The following is a 26,858-nucleotide window of genomic DNA, read 5'->3' on the forward strand; positions in this document are numbered from 1 at the left end:
GACCCAACTCTTGATGTTTTCAAATATATATATATATATATATATATATATACATATATATATACATACACACACACACACACACACACATTGTACTGTACATTGCCATTATACATTGATTAGGATCATAGATCTTATTTCTGTAAAAAGGTCATTGGGATTGGGAGTTGCCCCTAGAGGATCACAAAATTCATGTTTTTAATATCAACATATTTCCTTTTCTGAGGTGGTGGGGAAATGGCTGTGTATGTGGGAAGTTTTGGAGAATTCTGCTGAGATCAGATGAAACAGATGTGATATTGGGCAAGTTTTGATGCTCCCTCTGTATTCATTGGTTTTCATCATCTTTCAGATAGAAGACATCTGACAGTTAAATAGAGGACTTCTTTTTCTCACATACCTTTCTAGACAATAGAAAATTCTAGTGCAGTCTTTCCCAACATGGTAGGCATCATCTTCCAACAGCCCTAGGCAGAATGGTCAGTGGACAGGGATATTTTGTATTGTAATCCCAAATGGGGAGCCAGTGTGGAGTAGTGGTTTGAGCATTGGACGAATCTGGAGACCAGAGTTTGATTTCCAGCTTGGCCATGAAACCTTGGGTAACCTTGAGTATGTCACATGCTCTCAGCCCCTGGGAAAGGCAATGGCAAACCTCCAAAATGACTTGAAGGCATTCAAGAACAACAACAAATTCCAAATGACTACTTGGGAGAGGCACCAGATCAAGGAATGCTAATGGTAAAGGTAAAGATATTCCCCTTTGACAAAGTTGTCAAGTCATGTCTGACTGTAGCGGGTGGTCGATCTCTGTTACTAAGCCAAAGAGCCAGCATTGTCAAAGATGACCCATGGCCAGTATGACTGCACAGAACACTGTTACCTTCCCACCTAAGTGGTACCCATTTATCTACTTGCAACTGCTAGGTTGCCAGAAACTGGGACTAGTGACAGGAGCTCACTTTGTTCCATGGCACTTGGGCCTCGAACTGCTGACCTGCTGACCTTGCAATCATCAGAGTCAGTGTCTTAGCCATTGAGCCCATAGTAAAATTAGTGAAATCAAATGCCAACTTTATTATATTAATGGCTTTAAACATCTCTGTATAGCATAATGTCATTTGATTGCTATTCCCAGCCATACATCATAGGGTGAGAAGATGGGGGTTGCAGTCCAACAGCCCAACATTTGCCAACAACATTATGCCACATGGTCTACATTTCTGTTCTATAGATACTGTTTCTTTTTTCAGGGCCAATTCGCATGTTCCCTTTCTTGAGAGGAAGGTAGGAAAGCAAATTCATGCTGCTGTTCATTGCCGCACAACCTGACTGCTGCTAGAAAGCAGTGAGGAAGACCTTTGAAACTCAGAGTTTACCACTAAGTAGAAGTGTGAGTTCCATCCCACACATTATAAGAACCACTTGCTTTCCTCCTCTTCCATTCTTTGTAACATATGAACTAGCTGTAAGGGGATAATCTTCTGCTGTAGTGCTCCTCTAAATGTGGATGGCTAGCAGTAAACATAACTCAGAGTGACGGCTGAGCAGGTGGTTTTGAAAGATCGTAGGGAAAAAAATAACGTCTAAAACTAGTTTATTTGCTGCTAAGAAGCCATTATAACAGCTGACAGATGGGACAATGGACTTGAAAACGGATAAAACAGATGTGGCTTTCTCGCTACCACAGTGTATCTCACTACCACAGTGTACCAAAAGGAAGTTCTCTCTATTAAACAGGAAGCACTTTGCATTTAAGGAGTGTTATTTTTCTTTCTTTTAATTTGCTACCTAGATTAATTACCTATTGTTAATTTCTCCAAAAAAAGGTCATTCTTAAAAGACTAATTGTTTTGAATTTAAACTTATATATAAAATATATGTTAGCTGCTTATATAACTCACCTCTTAGTCATTTACATCCTTTCTTACTTATTCATTTAGATCATTTTCACCATAAGTGTTTAAAGACAAAGATTTGTGGGGAGTTCTCAATAGAATTCCAATGTGTCTAATCCTCATGCACTATGATAGGGTTGGATAATTTCTAATGATTCATCCAACCACACTAGGCTCAGAAGATACTAAAATAACAACAACAATAATAATTAACAGTGGTTTCAGGATAACTGTTGGGTTTGGGATTTTTCTGGTAGGAGGCATGTGTTGTTACAGAATTCCTCACTCTGTTGAAACACAACTCCATCCCTCCTACAGGCCTCTAGGAATGCCATAATCTTTTTTCTTTTCTTCTTTTTAGTTTTTGTTTGTTGTTTTGTCCTTGGGTGTGCAGAAGGGGCTGGAAATAGCCCATTGTGCAATATTTTGCCTAACTCTGCTCTAAGATAAACAAAGTGGAATTGTGCGAGTTGTGGGATAGTTTCTGATCTCAACAAGAATTCCAGTGTAGTATGAAAATACCCATGTCTGAATGGATATTTGTAGATACCCAGAATAAAGGGTATTCCATCCAGATCTTCAGCATCCAGGAAATACACAGTGAAGATGCTGCAAGATGAATTTAGGGGACTTAAAAAACCAAAATGAAGCTCTGCTAAAATCATGTGGCTGTTTGTGGTGATTCAGTTTAGTCATGATGCAGTAAACCTAAGTGCAAAGTGCTTTTTAGTGACCACACCTATTGGCTTTACATTGTATACTTATAAATTCCAATTTTTATTTCCAGCCTTATATGTGAACACACACATGTACAGACATTACAAATTTTGCATCTGTTCTCACAAACCAACTGTGAACCCTTCAATTAAATATATAAAATTAGAATAGAATTGGCCAGTTGGATTTTGCTGTGCTAAGTATTGATTATTTGACAGGAACCTTCAAACTATGATATATCACTATGAATGCTCCTATCCACATTCTTTACTCACAACAATCTGATCTAGAACATGACTAAAACTAGACTATCATAATCAGTACATTTGTAAATTTTCTAATATTTGATTCCAGACATCACCAGAAATGTGTGTATTATGAAGCAAAATGCTTTTGTTCTTCCTGTATCTAGTGGGTCATAATGCTCTTAATTTCCACCTGTATTCCCATTTATCACCGTACACTTCTCTTTTTCTGTACAGGTTGCCTTTTCTTTGGTATCTGGAAACATTGGCAGGGCCTTTGAAATCCGTACAACAAACAACACCTATGGAGAAGTATTTGTGGCCAGACCATTGGACCGGGAACTGATAGACCACTACACTTTAAAGGTAACTGGGAGATGCCCACCATCAAAGTTGCATGCAGCACAGTCATCCCATGTATATAAATAAAATTTTTATTATTATTGGCTGACCGGGGTTTTTAAGTTGTTTTTAATATGTATACTGTATGTATTGTTTTTATTATGTTGTTCACCGCCCTGATCAATGGAAGGGCGGTATATAAATAAAATTTTATTTATTATTTATTATGTATGGCCCCACCAAAAATATGTATCCTGCATTATGATATTGACAGTTTTATTTTTAATTCTGTTCCTAATGACCCCACAACATGGAAATTCCCTTTTTAGTGGAGGATGGATGGTGGTCCTCAAAGTCAAGTACAGTTGGCCCTTCATATATGTAGGGGTTCCATTCCTGACCCCCTATGGATGCCAAAAACAATGGGACCCCCTGGTTTTTAATAGTGGTGTACTGCATGCACATGCCGCCATTAGTGACAGTGGGATGGGGCCATCTGTGGATGTTCAAATCCACAGATGGCAAGCCCGCAGTTGGGGTGGGCAGACTGTACTGTTGCTAATTTCTTGTTTACTTAACTGCTAAAGAACAAAGAATGGAAGTGTGGGGTCAAAATGGACTGGACAAGAATGGTGCAAGATTAGGATCTATGACGCAAGACTAAGATCTTACTATCTAGATATAATGCTTTTGCTACCTTCCAGATTCAAGCATCTGACAGAGGTGTTCCACCTCGCAGGAAAGAGCATACCTTAAGAGTGAATATACTGGATGTTAATGATAACCCACCAGTCATTGCAAACCCATATGGATACAATGTTAGCATTAATGAGGTAAGTTTTACTGGTTCCCGGCTCTCCTTACATGTGCATGGCCCTGCCTCTCCTTACTTTAGTGAAAGATACTTGTGCACAAGGAACACCAGATTGTAATCTAAACAGAGCCTTTGCTTTGGGTGCAGTTCCTATTTTGCAGTTTATTTTATTGAGAGTTTGTAATAACACCTACCTTAGTGGCCTTGATCTCATCCTAAATCCAAATCTAATGTAAACTGCACAGTTGTATTTTTGATGGAATATATATTTCTAAATAAAAAAAGCCAACCTAATTTTGACTTCTTTCCTTACTCCTTCCGACCCCTTTCCTTCTCCACGTACTCACAGAATGTGGGTGGAGGCACTGCTGTGGTTCAGGTGCGAGCAACTGACAGGGACAGTGGCCTCAACAGTGTCCTCTCCTACTACATCACACATGGGAATGAGGAATTAACCTTCCGCATGGATAGAGTGACTGGGGAAATTGCCACCCGTCCTTCCCCTCCAGATCGCGAGAGACAACAGTTCTACCAGTTGGTGGTCACTGTGGAAGATGAAGGCAACCCAGCTCTCTCGGTAAGCAGTAATTATGTGATGCTGTACTTTATCATTGGCAGTGCCATAGTGGAACTATTGGATGCACTTATGGTACAGTGTGTTTCCTGGTACAGTGAGTTTCCCAAGAAAAACTGAGCAGCCCAGAAGTACAGGCACAGTGCCCCAAAACTCACTCAGTTTTTCAGGGGGATGTTGTCCACCTAGGTTGTCATCACAAGGAGACCAGACAGCAGAATCCTAACAAGCACATAAAAAAAAATCTGCTGAATGGAGTGGCAAGGGTAACAAATTCCCAGTGTCCTCCATCTTCCATGGGAATGATGTCACTCCTTCTTCCGTTCCTCAGCTGGATTCATCCTTCAGGTGATATGCAATTCTTAAGATGTTTGTTATAGACATTCAGGAGGCAGATAGAAGGGCAAGAACCGACAGAAAACAGAAGCAATATTGCATCTGCTTCTGGCCAAAGAGCTCTGGTTCATTCCTTTACCACACCATACAAGAAAAACAAGTGAAAGACATCAATGCACTAACTGTTACAAATCTGGGAGAAGACCCTCCTGAATTTCTCTGATCAGATTTTAATAATAGGGCACATATCTTGATTGTATAAAAGCACATGAGATCAAGATGTTCCATGATGATACTGATCATCTAGTTCCATTTCAATCTGGCTTCAAGGCCTAGTTATAGAACAGAGACAACTGTGCCCATCTTCTTGGATAATCTCTGCTGGAAAATGGGCAAATAGAACATATCCTTTTAGTTTTGCTGGACATCACTGGTGTCTGAGCAGACACTGAAGTTGGTACATTAAATTATCACAGATCCTTTTAGATTCATCCACATTTACAGGACCTAAATGTTTCCCTCTAACACAGGAGATTGCATGAACTTTGGCTGCATCTGCACTGCAGAAATAATGTAGTTTGACATTGCTTTCACTACCAATGCTATGGAATTCTGGAAATTGCATCTTGTTGTGGCACCAGAGCTCTCTGACAGAGAAGGCTAAATATTTCACAAAACTACAAATCCCAGAATTCCATAGCATTGAGCCATGGCAGTTAAAGTTGTAGGCAATTCAAAGTTTCCTAAGGCTTCAGCCTTTAAGGAAACAAAAATAAATATCAAAAATATCAAAGCCAAGCCTCTTAGGGTGTAATTTTAAATCAGTAGAGCAGCAGAGCAGCAGAAACATGATTGATACTTCTCTATCAAAATTGTACAAAAAACCAAACACACATTTGATCCTTGTCCTCAAAACAGCAGGCAGCCATCGTCTCTGATCCAAACTACGTTAATACTTCTCTAAGAACTAATACTCACTCAAAAACAATAAATACAAGTAGCTTGCAGTTAAACCAAAGTATACTAATGGTTTGAATCTATATATGCATAGATGCTATATCCTAACTTAGGGCTGTGCAGACCAGCTAGTAAGGCCAGCCTGGCAGCAGAGTTGAGGTGTGGCATCCACATGACGCATGCCCTGACTCCGCCCCCAGGGCGGCATGACACCACATGCTGCTCCACATGACATGTGGTGTCATGGCGCTCCCCTGGTGCTGTGCCCACATGACGCAGCACCAAAGGAGCACCTTAAAGCCGCGCTGGCAATGGCTATCACACCCTTTCCAGGGTCCAGTTCCTATTTTGCAGTTTATTTTATTGAGAGTTTGTAATAAAACCTATCTTAGTGGCCCTGATCTCATCCTAAATCCAAATCTAATGTAAACTGCACAGTTGTATCTTTGATGGAATATATATTTCTGAATAAAGAAGCCAGCCTAATTTTGACTTCTTTCCTTACTCCTTCCGACCCATTTCATTTTCAGTTAGGAAAAATCTTCAACAAAGCTCTGTCTGCTGTTGGATCCTCTTGATTTCAGCTGAGTTTGGTTGCTTGTTTGTTTTGCTGAGGGACTCATGGCAAGGAGGCTTATGCTTCTTGACTAGGGTAGCACTGAAAGAAAGTACAGGACAGGACACAGGACACTTATAATTTCCCTTAGTTTGATGTGGAACATCTTCTGTTTCCTCTAGAATTTGTTCTTTATGTGGTTTCCAACTCCGATCTAACTTGTGTGCTTTCTCTCTTTTGTTTTCTTTTAACCAATACTGAAAACACACGCTGAATGGTTATTCTGCCCCACCACTGGTTTTGCGCTAAATCAAACAGGGGTACAGTCCTCTCTCAGTTAATGCACTTGGCTTGTAGTGGCTTAGGTAAAAGGTGTGGTTGGATTCACTGTAGATCCACCCTCCTAGTTTCCACTTGATGATTTGATGAGAGGCATAGAATGTAATGAAGTAAATAGTTCCTCATTGCAGTACATTTGGATGTTTTGCTGTCATGAAATCCATATTCTGTTCCACTTTTTGTTACAATTTCCCTTGTGTTGATGTTCTCTAAAAATCATTTTTACTTTACTTAAAAACAACAAGGAAGTAGTCTGCATGTTTGTGTGATTTGTTAACTTGCTAACAGGAGCACTTCATGAAAACATACATTACAAATATTTGCATGAAAAGCTTCTCATTTTAAATACTTCTCATTTTAGGCTATCTCTGAGCCACATTTTCTTAACGGAGATCTTGTTTTCATAAGATGGTGCCACACCTTTGTGCGTACAGTGGAGCAAAGCACATGTAATGATCAGGGATGGGCACAGTAACAAATAGGGGGAAAATAATATTTATTGTCAGTCATGCTGTGTGCACCCGTGCATGCACAGAGAGTATTTGTTGATTTGGATTATTCACCATTTGGAATTCATTCTAGTGTTGCTAGACCAATGTGTCCTGTGAAATGTGTGTGAAATGTTGGAGGGTATGCAACTGTAGAGGACTCCTTTTATCTCAGTCTAGTTATTAGTTCATATTATCAGTTCTTTCAATAGCATAACATCACTCTGTTTTCATAAGATTATATCAGATCCTCTCCAGTTTATCCAAAGGATAAGATTGACTGTGTCTTCACAGACTGGTACCTGTTTTCCTAGGAGAGTATCAGAGTACAAGAATCTTTACTAGCTTTCTTAGAGGTTCTCCAGACCGCCTCAAAGGGATGGGCTGGAGGCGCCTAATTTTCCTCCAGAGGGATGCTGCAGCACTCAAACCATGCGTCCCTCCAGCCCAAAAAGAACCCGGAAAAACTGGGTTCTTCTTGACGTATGGGGACGCCGTCATCAGTGAGCCATTGGGGCACTGTGAGGCATCCATGATGCAAGCGTGGCACCTGGAGGTGAGGACGCGGCGCTGCGCTTGCTTCATGCATGTGCACCCCATATGGATGGTGCCATGTAAAGATGGCGCTGTCATACATTCTAGGGTTCCAGAGCGTGCGGATGCTGCATGCTCCGGAACCCTAGAATTGGCCCCAGGCTGCCACAAACCTGTACCAGGCCTTAATGTCTTTTACAGTTCCATGCAAGTAGGGTGCTCATATAGGACTTCAGAGAACAAGGGTGGGGGGACCTTTTTCAGCCCAAGAACCAAGCTCAGTGCCAAGGTGAAAAGGTGAGGCCAAAACTACCACTCAGAGTACCTACTACCAGTAACTAAGCCTTTGGAATGCTATTTCAAACTTGGAATGGGAAAAATACCAGTACAAAACCTAAGAAACCACTAAAGCATATTTGTTTCTAGTGACATGACAAAAGAGAATAAGGGTTTGTTTGGGGTGGGGTGGTGCCAAACGGCTTACAAGAAAACAGGAAAGCCAGTAATTTAAAACTTTTAAAGAGGGAACAGAATTAAGGAAGATTATAGCAACTTTGAACTGCACACCATTTCACATTTAGTGGTTTATTTACCATTTACCGTAGTGGTAGTGTCACCATTTGTGGCTGTTGAACACTAAAATGTTCCAATTTCTTACCAGAATCTTGTGGTAAGAGCTTGGACTGAAATGATGAAATGACTTTGGTCAGCAATGTGGTTTGCGTCATACTGTGCTAATTTAAAACTTTAGGAAGTTTAGTAGGAGCATGTTTTTAAAAGATCTGTTAAAAATGCTTTCTAAACTGTTGAAAATATTTTTGTTTCTGAACTGTGTGGGCACTGCCATTTTTTAATGCATCACATATGCTTCCTGCAGACGGGGACATAAGTCTTTGTTTATATCCTTGCCACTTAGAAGAACAAGAGTTTCAAAGGTTTTCTCCCTACTGGGTGAGGTTTCAGTAGTTTTTATTTCTTTCTGATTTTTTTTTGCATTTCAGGACATTTGACCGAGAACATTGTGCGCAAAAAGAGTGTTTTGCACAGAAAGAGTGTTTTGCACAAAGAGAGTTATCTGTACAAAATAGTTGGGTTTTGAGCAAATAGTAATATGAAGTGAAAAGAAGATAAGAGCATGTATAACAAATAGAATGAAGGACAAATCTCCAAGAGGACAAACTTGTAGCCCAAACTTGCGGGAATGGTATAACAAAAACTAAAAGCTCAGAATGAGCTAGGACTAGCTAGGCAAGCAAGACGAACAAAAAGGATTTTTTTCAGATACATAAGTAAGATGTATTGAGATAGGCAAGAAAATGACCAAAAATGCAGTGGCCACTGAATATATATTCTTCTTAAATGTGATAATCCAATAAAATTTCATTTTGGTTGCATTTCTGTTTTTAATAACAGGAAAAGTCCATGGGAAATATCCAACAGAAACTCCAGGTGAATCCTTTCCTCATGTGTTTTGATCTCCACATCACCCTCGTGGTTCTTTTAGACAGCGTCCTGCATAATCTGTTCTAATATATATATTCAGAATTCTGGCAAACAAGTTGACACGAGCACACAGCAGTTCTACTTTTACATAGGCAAGCACATACTCATCCACTTCTCCAGCTTTTACCAAATACAGTATGTACTGAAATATTGCAAAGCATGAATGCCAGTGAGCATTTACTAAGCAATTATTGATAAGAGAATATAGACAGCAACTTGATAAAGTGATTTCTGTATTGTTCTTTGAAGTAGCAAGCAGACTCTTTTATGGAGTCAAAGGCTTTCATGGCCGGCATCCATAGTTTTTTGTGGGTTTTTGGGGCTATGTGACCATGTTCTAGAACAGTTTCTTCCTGATGTTTTGCCAGCATCTGTGGCTGGCATCTTCAGAGAATGCTTCCCTGGATAAGAGTTGGGTCACACAGTATATATTCCCAATTCCTTTCCAGGCAAGCATTCTTTGAAGATGCCAGCCACAGATGCTGGCGAAACATCAGGAAGAAACTCACATAGCAGCGGCGGACATACTGGGTGGCTGAGGATGTCCGTGTAGATGGCTGTCATGGTGCAGGAATGGAGGGCTCTGGACGTTCCTGGAAGATCTGGAGTAACAGATGAATTTTTAAAATGTGTTTTATACCCTGGTTTTGATGCTGGACATCTTCCAGACTATTTGCACCAAAACCGACGTTTAACCCATGCATTGTCTAAATGGCAACACCAGAACAGGAGGAATAGGTGTTTGGGCCCATGCAGACAAGGCCTCAGTCACTAGTGTGATTCCAAAGAGTTTTTATTACGGTTTGATATAACCACAGATTTTTTTCCAAATAGCTCTGAAATTTTCCATCTGTTTTAGTGATGCAGCCATTCTTAAGAAAGTTCTAGGTAGCAACTTTAGCCAAGAGATTTTTTTTAAAAATCCTTTTATCTTTTTGAAGTTTTGAAATCATATTTAAGTCATTTCAAGCTATTAAAAATGGTATGTAGGTTAAACCACAACCTGTGCAACAGCTGTTTTTGCCCATAAGGGATTTATGTATTTAAAGCTACCTTAACACAGTGTGACACAACTGAAACTATAGTGGTATCACACAGGAAGATTAGTCAGCCTCATGTGTGTTTCCAATTCCTTTTGAGTGTCCTATATTTTAGAGTGAAGCCACACAGAAAAATTGGCTTCTTGCTTCAGAGCTGAGGACATGGAGCAGGGATCATTTCTTTCTGTGACCAGAATTCATTGTTTTATCTTCCTGTTGCAGGTAGTTAATCTTTCTCAAGGACGCTTAACATCAAACATACCAAGAGCAGACCCTAGCACAAAGATGTATAGTAGCAATATCTTAACATTTTATTTCAATTATATTTGTTCCTAAGGTATTTTTAGTTAGCTATAATCTGCTGATAGTCTGTTTTCCAGCAAAAATCTGTTAAATGCATATTTTGTGTGTAAATTTCAACATTTATATGGATATTTTTGTTTAAATATTTTTACCCTGAATAGGCTCCCAAAGCAGCCTAACATGAGATGAATAAAAGGTAGCTTGTTCCAGCCACATGCTTACAGACTGAAAAATGTGGCATAAAAGAAAGCGGAAAGAAGAGGTGCTTCAGAAGTATCTTGCTGAATTGTATGGGCTCCTCCCTCTCAACAAGCCCATATGTCCCATAAACATTTGATGCCACCTACCCATGAATGCAGTATGATTTGCCAATGGGCCTCAGCCACCATATCTCCCATTGCAGTTTTAATGATGGGCTAGAGAAACTGTAAACTGGATTGACACATGCTGGCTAAAACATGTTTTTCAGTGTTCACTTGAAATGTAACATCGTTGTCAAATGTACTGAACATTGTCTCTGAGAGATAACCCCTTTATAACTGATAGAAATCAAACTAGGCTGAAATATTCAGATCAGTTTGAAAAGATGAACCTGGCAGAAACAGTCTGTTCTACAATTTAGCCCCATTGCAAAGCAGGGTTTGAATGGCTAGACTGGACATTATACCCAAATTTTGATGTTTTAGCAGTGTGATGTAGTGGTTTAGATGTTGGACTAAGGCCTTAGAGTACAGGGTTTGAATCACCACTCAGCCATGGAAACTCATTGGGTGGCCTTGAACAAGTCATATTCTCTCAGCCTCAAAGAAGGCAAAGGCCAACCACTCTGTAAACAAATTTTGCCAAGAAAATTCTATGATGCATTCACTTTGGGGTAGCCATATGTTTGAAACTACTTTAAGGCACATAGGTATATATGTACTTATCAAGCATTAAGAGGAAAATTAAAAGTGTGATTTATAAAACAGAGTATAGGATCAGAGCTTGATTTCCTAAAATACTTAGGAAATGTATAACAAAGAAAAAAATGGTTATGACTGCAGTCAAGTATGGAGAGTTTTTCATGTTATATGTAATATTTCAAGCCAGGAAACATGTAAAATACTTTGTTGCTTACTAAACAGAGACACCAAAATGGTACAAATTTAAAAATAACACATATACAATATAATCTGTATAAAGATATAGTACACTTAGAACACTTTTTTTGAAAGAATATTCCGATTTTTTTTTTAATCCACCCACATTTCCATGGAAGAAGGTATTTGGATGGCAGGTAGATCCTTCTTCAGCTAAGGCATACGGTGGTGGATGCACAATCCCTTTGCTGTCTGGTTACAATTTAAACATCATCTCTGTTTTCCAGTCCTGGTATAGTAATACCACAACACATTTAAGAATTCTGCTTCAACAGTTCTTCATAAAATGATGAACAGTTCTATGAAGTAAAGTAAAAAGCTGGCTGAAGAATCCTAGAACATCATTGTCTTCCAGAATGTTACTTTTGCCTTGAGAGAAGGAAGGTCAAGGAGTACATCGGTATATTAAAATCATAGTAAAGGCACTATGTGCCTCAGAAAAAGTCTGCCATTTTTCTCCTCCTGAAGTAGTCCTTTAAAATCTTCTCTTCCCCCCTTTCTTCTCTCGTATTCATTCCCTATGCCATTTTTGAAAGCAGCAAGCCAGACCTTGTCCATATTGGTGTGAAAGATTTAGCAAAAAAACATTCTTCATGGATAAATGTATTATATATTTGTTAAATTTGGTGAATCGGGAACAGGCTCTGAAAAGAACAAACAGTGCTGGTTAACACAGGCAAAACCCAACCATATTGTTCTGCTAGTGGAAGATTGAGTTCAACAGAACCAGAAGAGGCTCATCATATCTTCTCATTCCAACCCTCTGTACACTTCCCCCTGCAATCAGCTCTGAAGAGTTGGAAAGCTCACTAGAACATGCTTTTGGGTAACACAGTGGGTTAAAGTGAAAAGGAATCAGGAAGAAGGTTATATTAAATTGCTACACCTGACAGTGGAATATTGGATTTGCATTTTCTCACCCTGGATATTTGTGGCTACAATGATCTATAAATAATTGTGGGCTAAATACATTTTGTACAAGCAACTTTGGCACTTCCTCAGCCTACGTTCAAGATGCCACTAGTATCTGTTGTTTTTTGCTGCAGTAAAGAAAGAATTGACACCTTCATAGCCTCTCTCTACCTAGACCATATCACTACCCTCATCAAGCGGTTAGGAAGCACCACAAGTACCCCTGACCTTAAGTGAGCCCTTCCTTCCTGCAAACACTAGGGGCACTGAGTCTGGCTGCTGGCCAGAGAGTCAGTAATTTCCTGGCTAGCCAATGTATTTAAGTAACTGTTAACCTTGGGAGCTCCCAGAGAATGCTACATTCCCTAGTGCTTTTCCTAGCAACTTTTGGGGGAAAACATTTCAGAACACACACACCTGCAGATAACAGGGCTCTTTATACCACTGGTGTGGGATAAAGAAAGTCCCTCATACTTAAATTACTCAGTCATCAGCACACTCTCAGCCGAAAATCATTGCACCAGAATTAGGCATATATATAAATGTACTGCTAACTAATAAACAATCATTGTGCACACATATTGGTATTCCACACTGCAGAAATAAAGCAGTTTGAGCCACTTTTAACTCTCATGGCTTCATCCTGTGGAATCCTGAGATTTTTATTTTGGTGTGGTATTCAGCCTTGTCTGACAGAAAGCAATGATATCTCACCAATCTACAAATCCCAGGATTCTGTAGGATTGAGTCATCTCAGTTAAAGTGGTGTCAAACTGCTTTGTTTCTGCAGTGCACCCAAGGCACAAATACATGCGTACACATACACATATGGACCCAATGGCATCACTAGGGGGTGCGGCCCGCACTGGGTGACACCTCAGAAGAGGGGTGACACCTGGTCAGGTACTCCTCCTGCCCCTTATTCTCCACTACCATGTCTCTCTCTGAAACCCTGTCCATTCCCTCCCATTGCCTCACTTGCCTGGTGGTCCCCACAGCAGTCCTAGGCAGGCAGCAGCCAAGTAAACAAGTAAGGCAGCAGGAGGAGACAGACAGAGGGCAGGGTAGGCCGCTACCACCCAGCAGCCCTTTCTGGGTCTGATCAGGCAGTGGGTGGGATGGAGGGTCCAGGCGAGAGAAGGAGTCCTCATGGCTTTGCTGCCACCAGGCTCCCTCCTTAGGAGGAAGCTGCCATGGCAGCAAAGGAAAAGGGGTGAGCATGCCCCTCTTGGCTTTTCCACTGCTGGGCTTTCTTCTCAAAAGGAAGCTCTGTGACAGTGAAGGAGAAGGGCTGAGGACATCCCTTCCATATCTTCCCACTGCCTCACCTGCCTGGCCACCCCCAACAGCTCTGGGTGAGCAGGCAAGCGAGTTGGGGAGGCAAGGATGGTGGTATTGGGTACCAACACCACCCAAACATACCAAGCCTGGGGGCACCACTACATATAGACATTCTCTCTTCACTGAAATACTTACCCAGTGATGGGAAGAAACAGTCCCCTGGTCCTGGGGGTGACAGTGGAGTATTAGGTTCTGAAAGAAGGTGTCGACCTGACTCTGAAGGCAAGCGTCTAGCCATATAGGTTAACTGTGGCCTGGGCTTGGGTTCTGAATTAACAGTAGGGATGTCATCAAAAACAGGGTTGTCAATACCATCAGCATTGCTGCAAGGGAAAAAAAAGAATAGAGACACAGATTAATCATACCAGAGTCAAATCTTGTATTTGTCCCATCACTTTGATGGGAGAAAAAAAATACCAAATTGTAAATATGCCCTCAGGATCCTGCTGTAGGCGCTTTTGTTCCATTGACATGGAGGAAAAAAGATGTACTGACATGCTTTAACACATATTCATTGGTCTGTTGTTGTGTGACTTCAAGTCACTTCTGACTTATGGCGACCCTATCACAGGGTTTTCTTGGCAAGATTTGTTCAGAGGACGTTTGCCATTACCTTCCTCTGAAGCTGAGAGTGTGCAACTTGCCCAGTGGTCACCTAGTGGGTATCATGGTGGTACAGGGAATCAAACCCTGGTTTCCAGTATACTGGAGAATTTTCAACCACTGAGTCAGCTACCGACCCACTAGAAGTCTAACATAGGGTTTTCTGCCTCCCAAAAAACCAAGATTGTAACACTCTAGAACAGGTATTCCCAACTTTTTTGGCTCACAGAGCCCTTTTAATCAGTTTCTACAGTGGAGCCCCTAAGAGGCCTTTTAACACCAAGTTAATGGTGTTGAGGAGTAGTGTTAGTTTTTGTTTCTTATTCTTTCATGCAATTTTTATTCCCCCCCCTCCCCCCATTTTCTTAGAGCAGCCACAAAGCATCTGGGAAGTGCATACACAGTCCTGATTCATCATTTCTCATCTCACTGTTTAAAAAAAAACAGATTATATGTATTACAGATTTTAACAATACATTAAAAGATATAAAAAGTAAAAAAGAAAGACGAAAGAAAGGAAAAGGGGGGAGGAGATGACTTCTGACCCTTCCTTCAGCAGTTATTCATATGTACATTTATAATTATTCATATCTCATTCTGTAATGTTATCAGAACACCTGTGGTATTGCCCCTGCTGAATTCCTTTCTAGCAATCCCGTTAGATACATACCTTTTAAGACTTTTATTCACAAGCCTTTTGAGACCACTGGCTGATCCTGGTAGATGACTGCAGCTGCATAAATTCGGGATTTTTAAAATGTGCCTTCTGGATTTTGGTGTTTGGGTCTAATTATATGACCACAGCTATTTGTATTTTATTGTTATTTTAAGTGTGGTTGAATTTATTCAGATTATTCTTGAAGGATTTTTTTGTAAATCAAATTGTAGGATAGGAATATAATATGCAATAAAACACAATGGCTCACCTTTCCATTCTGACAAGTTCATGAGCACCTGGAAAAAAAAAACAATGTTGTTAACAGTGTGGTTTGATAACTCTACTATTACTGTGCATCAAAATTCAGACCACCGAATTTCAGACATAGAAGAAAATGCCAACAGTAGCCTGATCCAAAATCACTGAATAACCCAAGAGAGCTGACTAATAGCACATATGAGGATATGCATTCCCTTGCCATTTCTCTTTAGAATAGCCTTCCACAACCTTCCAGTTGCACTCAAGATTGTTCACACCAACCTCAGGTAACCTGGCAAAAGGTCTGGAATCATGGGATTTGAAGTCCAATACAACAGGAGGACCTCAGGTTGAGAAAGACTGCTTTGGAGGCCATTTTGCTCTCCCTAAACAACTAATTTGTCTTTTGTCCCAAATTTGTTGGCTTGGTAAACTGGACCAAAGAAGCAGAAACTACTAATTCACATGATAAACAGAAACCACATCTTAGCAGTGCCCTGAAACTGAATGCTTTCATTTATTTTACAATTTCCCTCCAGTGAGTACATCCAGAAAAGACTAAATCCTGCAAAATTTACTTTAGTGATATGATTTTTGTCCAACAGCTCTTCTTACCAATCCTTTAGCTGAGCTACCAAGCACCAAGGCTGGTGGCAAGTTTGATTCACAAACTGTTCCTGGATGTTCAGGTGATGAACAAGTTTAAGGCATGGGAAACTGCAAGACCTGTTTCCATTATTTTCACTATGATCTTATTTGAAATACACCTTCCAGTGTATGAGCAGGTCTGGATGATCAGTGGTTCAACTGATCCAATTGATATAGGTCCCTCACTGGCTAGGAGCCTAGTGGTGAAGAAAAAGGATGTACTTCATTTCATCTCCTTCCCACAGCCACTTTCTGACTTTCCCTTTTTTGATTATCATCAGTATTTTGTGTGTTGAGTACTTGAGTACTGTGACTAAAAATACATAGGATCAAGCCATTATTCTCATTTAAGTTGCATATCTATGTATTGCTCTCTGCTCTACTTTTCTTTGTCTTAATTAATTTCTATGCCACCATAGAACAACAACAACAACTTTATTGAAGGGAAAGAGACACACACACATACAGCTCTCACACACAATAAAGAGGCTAAAGGGATCAAGGGGGTTAAAAAAAGGGATAGGATAGAAGCGAGACTCCCTTCACAGTTAATACGACACCTGAATGAATATTGTCCCAATGGCAGTGGGTCCAGGGTAGAATGTAGAATTCTGGCAGCTTCTATGGCACTGAGCACTGGCAGGCTGCTTAAGTGCTAGTCTAACTGACAAGGGTTTTGACAGCAACCAAACTAAACCAAAGAATGGGGCAAAACGACCCAACATTTATATCCAAAATTCCCCTTGAGGGCAGATTCCAAGGAGTATGAAAAGACCAAAAGGTTTAGTTTGAAGTTCTTTGAAATGGGTACGCAGTTGTTTTGATATATTTTAAAGTTGCTTTGAGATGTTTTCTAAGGCGATGGCACTGATGTGTGAAAGAATGGCAATTTCCAAGCTGGAGAGGCTCACTGCAAAAAATCTCCAATGCTGTGTTTATCACAAACCTTGCATCCCTTTGATCAGAGGGGTGTCACCAGCTCCTTGGAATGTCCGGCAAACTGCCTCCTTCTTTGCAACTCCTTCCTTCTTTGCTTACATTAGAGGGGTAGGCTGTGATGATGGCTCCACATTCAGGGTCTTAGAAGGGTCACCTAGCCTATATTTTCTGATATCAAAAGAGGAGAGGTATATTGAGGCTCCCATCAATCCTAACAGAATATGCTGAAGCTTCTCCATCTTTGTGCAGTACATTGGCATCAGGTGAGCATAGGGTCTGTGGTTATGGGCAACATCGTACTTGTTAACTTCTTTATGGCCTGAAATATAAAGTTTCAGTTTATGTGTCTTGAATCTCTCAGGTATCTTAAAAAGGTCTCAGACTGTCTCATGTCATTCAGAACAAATGTTGTGTCCCTTGGCTTTTGCGCTAAAACTCCTGCATCTTGTCAAAAAGATTTGTGACTTCTGTCATGTTTTTATGCATCGCCATTGACAGTTTGTCTTGTCCCTCTTGAATTGTCTGGTGCAGTTCTCTTGCCACATGTTTGATGGTGTTTCTTTCAATGAGGTGTTACTGAATGTGCTTTCACAGAGCAGTACAAGTGTATTTGACAGGTTGCTGTTGGAGAGTATGTGCTTCTACTCCCAAATCAGGTCAGGTCTACTCCCCTCAATGTATTTCTCCAGGGCTTTGAGAGAAGATAGTATGCAGAGTTCTCCAATGTGAAATACAAACCTTCACATTCATATCACTTTTGGGCCATAATTTTTTAAGTTCATAGCTTGGAACATAATGTTTCTTTTTTTATACAGTTGGAAAGCCAGGGATAACAACTGTGGACACACCAGTTCTGACTGTGGAGACATGATAAGCTGTGCCCTCCAGTATAAGGACTACATCACTTGGTTAGCAAACATATGCTTATCAGGCAACTGCAGCAGCCTTAGAAGAACTCCTCTTTCAGAAGCAAATGGGCTTTGCTTCCTAACATACTACTTATCCAGAGTGTGAAATTACAGAGAAAATAACCCCTTTAAAAATCCTCATAGGCGCCTGCTGCTCATTCTGCCACCTGAAGGAGGGGAGGGGATTCAAAAACCTGGAACCTATTGCCAGCCCAACCTAGAACAATCTCACTGAGTAGTGACTCAACACGTATGTAAATCCCAATAAGTCAAAGGGTTTATTCTTGGGACTACCAACAGGTTCAAGACCAAGATACTATGACTTGTGATGGGAGTGTTCATACCAATTCTGACATTAAATTTGGGTAAATCACCCATTTCTTAATGTTCACTTCATTTCATGACACAGACTATTCATATCCAATTGCTTTTTTAAAAAACAAAGATGGGCAACCTTGTTCCACCAGATGTTGTTGAACTTCACCTCCCAGTAGTCCTAGTTAGAGTATGCAATGATCAAGTATGCAGAGGGTTATAATTTAGGAACATTTGGTGAGCCACCAAATGTAACATTGTCTTTTCTCTGGGAAAGTGGATTCTCTAGAACAAGGTCGAGAAAATATGACACTTCCATGGAGTAAATCCACTTTTAACATTTCATTCATGTGAAAAAACTAAATATGAATGTAAAAGCTCTCATTATATAACACAGTTTTGAACCATCCTCCTGTTGTTGTGGATGTTGCGTTCTTAATGACATGGAATATAACACAAGTTTAGGTTTAGATTTTGTATTTGCATTCTAAATCTATTTAAGAATGAATCCAGTTAAACTACACATACAAATTTCCATGAGTTTGAGGAATTCAGCTAAGCCAAATTCTGCAACTGTTTTACAACCTTGTTTACAAGTATATTTATTTGAACTTAGAGAAGGTGAAGGCCAAAGTGTTTACACAACTTGTTATAAATTCTGTTCCCTTGAATTTTAACATTTCCCTTAGTAGTAAAATTGAGTAAGCCAAAATGTGATCCATCAGATATTTTCAGACCATTGGCATGTATAGGTCTAAAATTATTTGATTCTAATATAAGCAAATGCCTTGAAAAGGAGAGGAGTGGATTTGATTGATTGATTGATTGATTGTCTGCAATGTACCCCATTCCTGATACATTTGTATGGACATGTTATTATGAAGCCACAAGCCAGATCAGCATTAAGGGAATTATCACTCCTATTTTCAGTCTCGAGAGGCACAACAGATCATGAAGAAGAAAACTGGCAGTATCCTCCCACAGCAAATGTTAATGCGCTAACATTACAGATATGATGTGGAAATATTAAAAGCAATGACTAAGCCCAATGCTGCACGCCAGCACAATTTACAACACATTGATGCATATTTTATTGCTTCATTAAACTGATCTGCCCTTTTGTAACTTCTCCCTTAGTCACTCATTTTCTATGAAAAATGTATAAACGAACAGAGGAGAAAGGGTTTTTTGTGGGTTTTTCAGGCTACAAGGCCGTGTTCTAGAAGAGTTTATTCCTGATGCATCACCAGCACTCTGGCACCTTCAGAGAATGCTGGCATGGAAGAGAATGGGGTATATATACTGTTGGTTGAGAGGAAGCAGTTTATATGTTAATCTGTGTATTGTTCTGTTGTTGAATGGCAAGGCCTCAGGGTGTCTATTTAATTAATGATCCATTGTCTGCTGGGAATCCCTCTGACTGGGTGGTTTTCATTTGCATTCGCTCAGTCTTTCAGGACTGGTGACCAAATTTTGTTTAAGGATTTCGTCTTTCCTGTTGAAATTGTCCAGGTGTTTATGGATTTCAGTGTCTTTCCTGTGCATTCTGGCCTGGTAGTTGTTGACATGGTCCAGAATTTCAGTGTTTTCAAACAGCATTTTATGCCCTGAATGGTTTATATCATGTTCTGCTACTGCTGATTTTTCTGGCTGACCCAGTCTGCAGTGTCTGTTATGTTCCTTGATTCGTGTTTGAACACTGCGTTTGCTGGTCCCTATGTAGACTGTAACCTCCTGTGGCCGTGAGAGGGTCTCTCCTGGCCCTTTCTGGATTTTCTTGGTCGGTTTAGAGACCATTTGGAGGTTGTGTTTCCTCACCAATTTCCCTATTCTGTCTGTCAATCCTTTGATGTATGGTAAAAATACCTTCCCGTTGTTTGTTTTCACTTCTATGGGTTTTTCTGGGTCTGGCAGCCCTTCTGATGTCTGAACTGGAGTAACCATTAGCCTGTAGAGCCCCATTACCCTGTAGAGCTCCACTGATACATTGCTGTTAAAGGGTAACAATCATAAATGACCTCACAGCATCACTCTAAATGAATGGAGTATCATAGGTATAGTGGTAGTAATGCTTGTACATGAGCATCTCTGTATTTGAAAGAGAAATGCATGAGGCTGTTTGGAATACTAAGTTTATAAGGAGAAGGGATGAAGTAAGCAAGGGTAAGAAAACACTTTGATACATACGTCTGTTGGTGATTGCTTGCCTCTGCTTGTAAATAAGGAGCAGGATGAGGGGCAGGCATAGAATGCCCACAATGCAGGCCCCTGTTGCAAGTGCAGCTGCAGTGATGTCTGAAAACAAAGAGAGGCAAAAGTCAGTCAGTAAGTAGAGAAATATTGCAGTCTAATGTTGATTCTTGTTCTGATTTAGCAGCCAATACATATTGGCTGGAATTCTCATCATGTGGCAATTTAGTCACAATATCCTTAAATTAAACATAATTCCCTCATATTAAAGGGTTGTTTCTTTCTCCACAGTATCTTACTCCTGTATAAAAAAAAAGCCACCATTATTTGAGAACTCTGTTGCTCTAGCAAAACAAAAACTATTTTGCAATGCAATAAAAGAACAAACATTTTTCAAATAAAAATAAATAATTTGGACATCTGAAATTTAAACTGGATTAAATACACTTCTAGACAGTTTTAATATTGCTTATGGAACCTCTGTGTAGTTACCACTATTTTTATGAGAACGCAAAAAAATTAAAAGGTGAAGCTATTCCTGGTAGGGAGATATTAAGATGATTTGCAAGTAGTGTTAAACCCATAGAGAATAAAAAGTAAAAGTTTAGGAAAGTCTTTGGTAACAACTGTGTTTCCCATCTGACTATAGTATGGTTTTGAGAGGCATTTGAGACTTTTAACTACTATTTTTAATTTACATTGGTGTCTCAGTTGATTCAAAACTAAAAATAACAATAACCCTGTAGTTTCTTAAATTGTAATTATCAGAAACAAGACAATTCTTGTTTTACAAACTTCCACCAATTACAGTTAAGATAAACCAGAATTACAAGTTCAGATAATATACTAAATCATGTTTAAGCTAAAACAAAAGCATATGGTGAAAGGAAGACAGAGGAATTTGAGAATCCAAAGTGCTTTACACCTCAGAAGGTGGTGGAGCCCTGAAAGAAACAAAAAAGTAGGGCTACAGCAATACCAATGGTTATTATTGAGCCAGAACCTTTTCTTGTCAGAAAAGAATTTAAACATTTTGCTTTGTTAAAACTGAATAAATGATTTATTTACCTACTATATGGTCTTAGCATACAAACAATTCTGTACATTTAAATTTTTAAAAATGAAAGTTATTGGTCTAAATCTTATTATTACCCTGACTTGAGCAACCGTATTGAATCAATTGGATTTCCTGCACCCGTCAACAACAGTGTTAATGGGTCCTATAGTTAGGACCAACCCACAAGATTCCAGCCTTTCCAGTTGAATGAAGAGAGGGAAGATAAAATACAGCAAGCATGTAGGGGCCTATATAATGTCATTTTTTGTTTATATTGGTTTTTAATATTGACCTTTGTTACAGTGGGCTAAATTGAAGGAGAGTTTGGAAAAATTATAGATGAGCAAGAGATGAGCTGGATAGAAGAGAAAGAAACCAAGGGTGAGGCACTACGAAATACAAAGCCATATCACACTTGTGCCCCCAAGAAAGAAGAAGTGAGGGAAGAATGGAGGGGGCATTTGTATTTTTTTCCTTCTTCTACAGATATACTGTGGGAGCTGGAGGGATCTCCAGTCCACTCCCAAGATGCCTTCTGTTTCCTGTTATTGCAAAGAGAGCAGCAAGAGCTGCAGAAGTTTCTGTAACAGAGTGGACTTCCTTCTCACCCACTTGAGGTTGTGGTTTCTGGAAGTTCTTCCAAAGAAACAACCATGAACTTCTGAAGGATATTTCAAATTTCACTGCATTTTAGAAATGCTGAAATGAAGATACTTTGTTCTGTCCTCTTTTTCCAGTACGGGGAGAGGAACAATAAAAGTGATTTAGAAACAAAAACAGGTTCATTCCAATGTCTACAGCCGTCAGAGAGAAATCACTTGTTGGTTTAGAGGCCCTTGGCCTCAGATCCATTACAAGCAAATGGAATTTAATAACATGCTGAATACTCTGTTCCACATCCTAGGCCAACATGATTTTTATTTTATTTTATTTTATTGGCTTTTGACTGCTGTTCCCTTTTTTGGGATTGGCACCACATACTAGACCACACATTCCTGATCTTTTATCTTATCATAGCTTGGTTAGGCAAGCTAAGTTTTCATTTCAGACCTGCAAGTGTTATTTTCTCTACACCTGTGCAAATCCAAAGACAGTGAAATACAAATTCTGGTAACTGGACAAAGGTTAGGACTAGAAGCATATTTTATTGACAGATATTCAACTGTATGTGAATCATACAAATCAGACCATACATAGCTAGAAACAGAAATGGTGGTACATATTTACAAGTTCACCTGGTTATGTAACAAGATTACATAACTAGAATAAGAAGTAGAAAGAAGGAGAAAGTGCTAAAGAGAAGACCTCATTCATACAGGCTAGAGCTGCCTTTCTTTCAAAAACAGGTGCAGTATGCATGGCAAAGAATTAATTACATTTTCTAGTAAGGCATCAGCCAAGCTAGCAAATAATAAAGGCCTGTCTAGATTTTCTGACATAAGCTTTCTGGTCTTTACATTTTTCGAATGTGGAACAAATCCAGCAAATTATGTTCAGGTCAGATTCATAAGTTAGAAAACATGTATGCTACAGAAGAACGGCAAGGCGTGTTCATATAGTCAATATAAGATAACATAAGAACAGGTGTGGTCCTTTCCTACTGCACTTAAACTGAGACTAATCTGTAGTCTACATTAGAAGGATGAAGCAGATAAGGTAGTAGAAATAAGGATGTGTCAGTTAGAGTCCAGAAATATTGTTCAAGATAGGCCTTGTTAAAGACTGAAAAAGAATGGGAATAAAATAGTGGTTGGGAAGCTGTTCTAAGTACTGTGGCCTCGGTGGGAGAGAACAGGCAGACACAGTTCCATGTGCCTAGGACCAGAAGCAGATGAAAGGCCCCCTCTCTATCCCAATTGCCACTACTATGGCTTCTAAGGAAGAGAGGAGCAGCCAGCATCTTCTGGGTTTAACCCCTCTCCTACTGCCATCTCTTTTTCTTTGTGTGTCCTGGTTTTTTAGACTGTAATCCTGAGGGCAAGGAACTATGAACAACTGTAAACTGCTCATGTAAAGCACCATGCACACTGATGGTGCTATATAAATAAATGATAATAATAATAATGAATGATGACCAGAAGTCAAATGGATGTCTAAAGAGTGGGAGAAGTAAGAAAAGGATATGGGTAGGTGTATGTGCTTTCAAGTCATTATGGAGACCGCATGAATAACCCACAACTTTAGTGACTACTTATGAGGAGAATGTGTACAAATGTATATCCAAAGACCTTCATATTGCTCTCAGGCCAAATACACACATGAGTGTTGACAAAGATTAGAGGTTTCAAGGCTGATATTTTGCAGAATTTTCATTGTTGATCATTTGCAGCTGCATCTTATGGGTCATGTTTTGAATTATCTTTCCTTTTATTCATCCTGTGTGACCTTTTCCTCCTTTCTTTTGTCACTGCAATGGCAAACTTTAAACTGCAAACTTGCTAGAGTAGAGGACCTGCCTTCTTTGCTTCTATTGTAAAGGGTCTTATTCACTGATTGAAGTGAATAAGTAATACAAAATTGATGATGATAATGATTATGGTGATGATGATGGTGATGATGGAAACACGTGAACATATGTCCATTTATTATAATGATGGAGAATATATACTGTAGTTTAATGGAAGTAAGATGAAACTCTCTTTTCTTTTGAAACATTTATCACCATTCCCAATTTATAATAAAATCAAGGGATCTATTTGAGGGGAAAACTCAGAAAACTTTGAAACTCCATATTAGTATATTTTTATTGTGCCAATCAAAAAGTCACAAAACTGTATGCACTTCTAAGACTTCTCAATCTGAATCCTTGCCATGATGTTACAAAAATGTGGGTGGAGAAGTAGTGTGATGTGAAGCTGAAATCATGGTGTCTGCACCATCACAGTCTTAAAACAGAAAGCATGGGAGGACTCACCAATTAATTTAAATCACCAATTAATTTAAATTTATTATTTTTCTAGATTTTTCTAGAAAATTTCTCACTAAATGCTCTCATTAATGAATTAACTAATCCACTAAATAAGCTTTAGTCATCAGAATTTGTGGAGTGGGTCATTAGAATGTGTTAGGGTGAATACTAGTAAAATTGTAAAACAGGAAGATGTGCTGCATCCAAATAAGAAGTATTAGGATTGGAGGAAATCCATCACATGCCTTTATTGTTAGGCTTGTTTGGTTTGGGAAGATAGGAGTGGGAGAATAAGAAAAAAAGAGACGTTCCTAGAGCCCAGGCCAGAGAAGAACAGGAAAGTGGGGGTAAATGAGTCATGGAAAGGAATTAACTTTATAGCCTACACTTCTTCTTTGGCAGTGGAGAGGCCAAGAGAATTCAGTCATTCAGTTGTGCAGAAAAATATAATAATAATAATAATAATAATAATAATAATTATTATTATTATTATTTCTACCCTGCCTCGCCAACAAGATTGAGGCAGATAACATCAATAAAATCCATACAATACAATAGAATAAAATCCCACAATCCCCCTCCCTCCTTAACCCCAAATCAACAAGTACAAACATAACAATAACTATAATAAAATACAATTAAGATCATTAAAAAGATTACTAAGACAAGAAATAGGACAGTCAATGGGATAGTCAATAGGATGGTCTGTGTCAGTGGGGGCACCTGAGGCAATTATTCTGGGAAGGCCTGTCGGAAGAGATCCGTCTTGACAGTCTTTTAAAAGTTGTCAAGGGTTGTAATATGTCGGCTCTCCTCCGGCAAACCATTCCATAATTTGGGAGTGACAGATGAAAAGGCCCTCTGGGTAACCACAACCAGCCAGCCTGGTCTTTGCTGGCTGCAATAAAAATTTTTCAGAGGATCTAAGTGCGCGGGGCGGATTATACCGAAGAAGGCGATTCCGCAGATAGGATGGACTCAAGCCATGAAGACTAAGAGATCCTCAAAAATTCCCCACTCTTGATTCTCCACTCTTTTGATTCATTATTCAGTCTTATTAGTTATCTGCTTATTGCTCTACTTGCAGTGGATCAGGGCCTTCTAGCTGAAATATGTGAGCATTCCTCTAAGTTGCCTGTCAATTTATAGTAACCATATGAATTTTATAGGGTTATTTTAAGCAAGGAATACTCAGAGGTGGTTTAGCCAGTTCCTTCCTCTGAGATATAGCCCAAAGCATCTGGTATGCATTGGCAGTCTCCCACCCAATTACTAACCAGGGCTGACCCTGCTTAGCTTCCAGATCAGACAGGATCTGATGCCTTTAGAGTATTTGGGCCATGGAAGAATATAATGGGAGATATAATGATCTGAGAAGAAAAGCCAGTATAAGGAGTCAAACTTTTAAATCAGACCTCATATGTATAATTTGCATTCATTTAGAATGAGAACAGGTTTTTTACACGAAAGAGATGTTGTTTGTCTACACAGAGACCCCCTCAAAGATAGCAAAATAATTTTGAATGAAACTATGCAATATAACCTTACTTTCACTCTCTGTTCTGTAAGCAGGATGAAGTGTACAGTTTGGAAATGTTCCATTTGCTGTGAATTAAAAAACAACAACAGCGTCAGTTTCTTAGAAATTCAGTTTTCATTCATTAACAGGTATTTTAAATATTAGTCAATCTCCTGTTCACTGATTGCATAGAATTAACATATGCCACTTGTCAGTTCACAAGATGATTGCTTCTAAGTGAAAAAGCAGACCAGAACTAATACAAAAAGCAGAGGCTGACACACACACACTTGCAGTTTGGTGAGGATTTAGAGAATTCTAAGTATACCTCTCCCTACATTACAAACTCCAGGATTCCATAGAATGGTACCAAGTTAACTAAAGTAGAATCATAGTGTTGCAATAACAATGGCGGCTTCTGGCCGCTTTGGGGGCATGTCATTCAGATGACACACACACCCAAAGTGATGGAAGCTGCACCAAAGCAGCAGGAGCTGGGAGCAGTCCATACAGTTGCTATGGTCCAGGCCCAATCAGGGCTGAAGCAGCCTCTGGCTGCTCCTTCATCCCGGTCTGCTTCACCCCTTAGTATAAAAGGGTCCCTGGTTTTGTGCTCCAGGTTAAAGTCAGGCATTGGTTAGAATGCCTTTGAACATGGCATAAGTGTAGATTTGATTACATTTGGTCTGGCAATTTGAAATCTGCTTTATATTATCTGAAGATAGCCAGCATGGTATAATGGTTTGAACATTGCACTAGTACTCTGGGCAACTGCTTAGCCATGGAAACCCACTGGGAGATCTTCAGCAAGTCACAC

General features: G+C 39.5%; 2 protein-coding genes across 3 annotated transcripts in view; one reads left to right on the top strand and one right to left on the bottom strand.

Annotated features, from left to right (window-relative positions):
* The window catches only part of LOC149318775 (cadherin-23-like), a 582,387-nt gene that overhangs the window by 471,359 nt on the left and 84,170 nt on the right, over nucleotides 1-26,858 (top strand). Inside the window, exons 35-37 of the mRNA XM_089510444.1 lie at nucleotides 3,098-3,226; nucleotides 3,907-4,035; nucleotides 4,366-4,593. Of these exons, the coding sequence (XP_089366570.1) occupies nucleotides 3,098-3,226; nucleotides 3,907-4,035; nucleotides 4,366-4,593 (486 nt within the window). The remainder of the gene's footprint in view (nucleotides 1-3,097; nucleotides 3,227-3,906; nucleotides 4,036-4,365; nucleotides 4,594-26,858) is intronic.
* The window catches only part of LOC149318777 (V-type immunoglobulin domain-containing suppressor of T-cell activation-like), a 29,305-nt gene continuing 14,143 nt past the window's right edge, over nucleotides 11,697-26,858 (bottom strand). The window contains exons 3-7 of one of the 2 annotated variants that reach the window (XM_089510441.1): nucleotides 26,071-26,127; nucleotides 20,555-20,662; nucleotides 15,568-15,595; nucleotides 14,174-14,361; nucleotides 11,697-12,429 (exon numbers count right to left, since the gene is read on the bottom strand). In XM_089510441.1, coding sequence (XP_089366567.1) covers nucleotides 12,392-12,429; nucleotides 14,174-14,361; nucleotides 15,568-15,595; nucleotides 20,555-20,662; nucleotides 26,071-26,127 — 419 coding nt within the window. In that variant the 3' untranslated portion in view covers nucleotides 11,697-12,391. Of the gene's footprint in view, nucleotides 12,430-14,173; nucleotides 14,362-15,567; nucleotides 15,596-16,588; nucleotides 17,464-20,554; nucleotides 20,663-26,070; nucleotides 26,128-26,858 lie in introns of those variants that run through there. The other variant, XM_089510442.1, reaches the window with a different exon arrangement.

Source organism: Sceloporus occidentalis, unplaced genomic scaffold (genome assembly GCF_023333645.1).
Source record: "Sceloporus occidentalis isolate IW3139 unplaced genomic scaffold, rSceOcc1.0.p SCAF_2, whole genome shotgun sequence".
Lineage (NCBI taxonomy): Eukaryota > Metazoa > Chordata > Lepidosauria > Squamata > Phrynosomatidae > Sceloporus > Sceloporus occidentalis.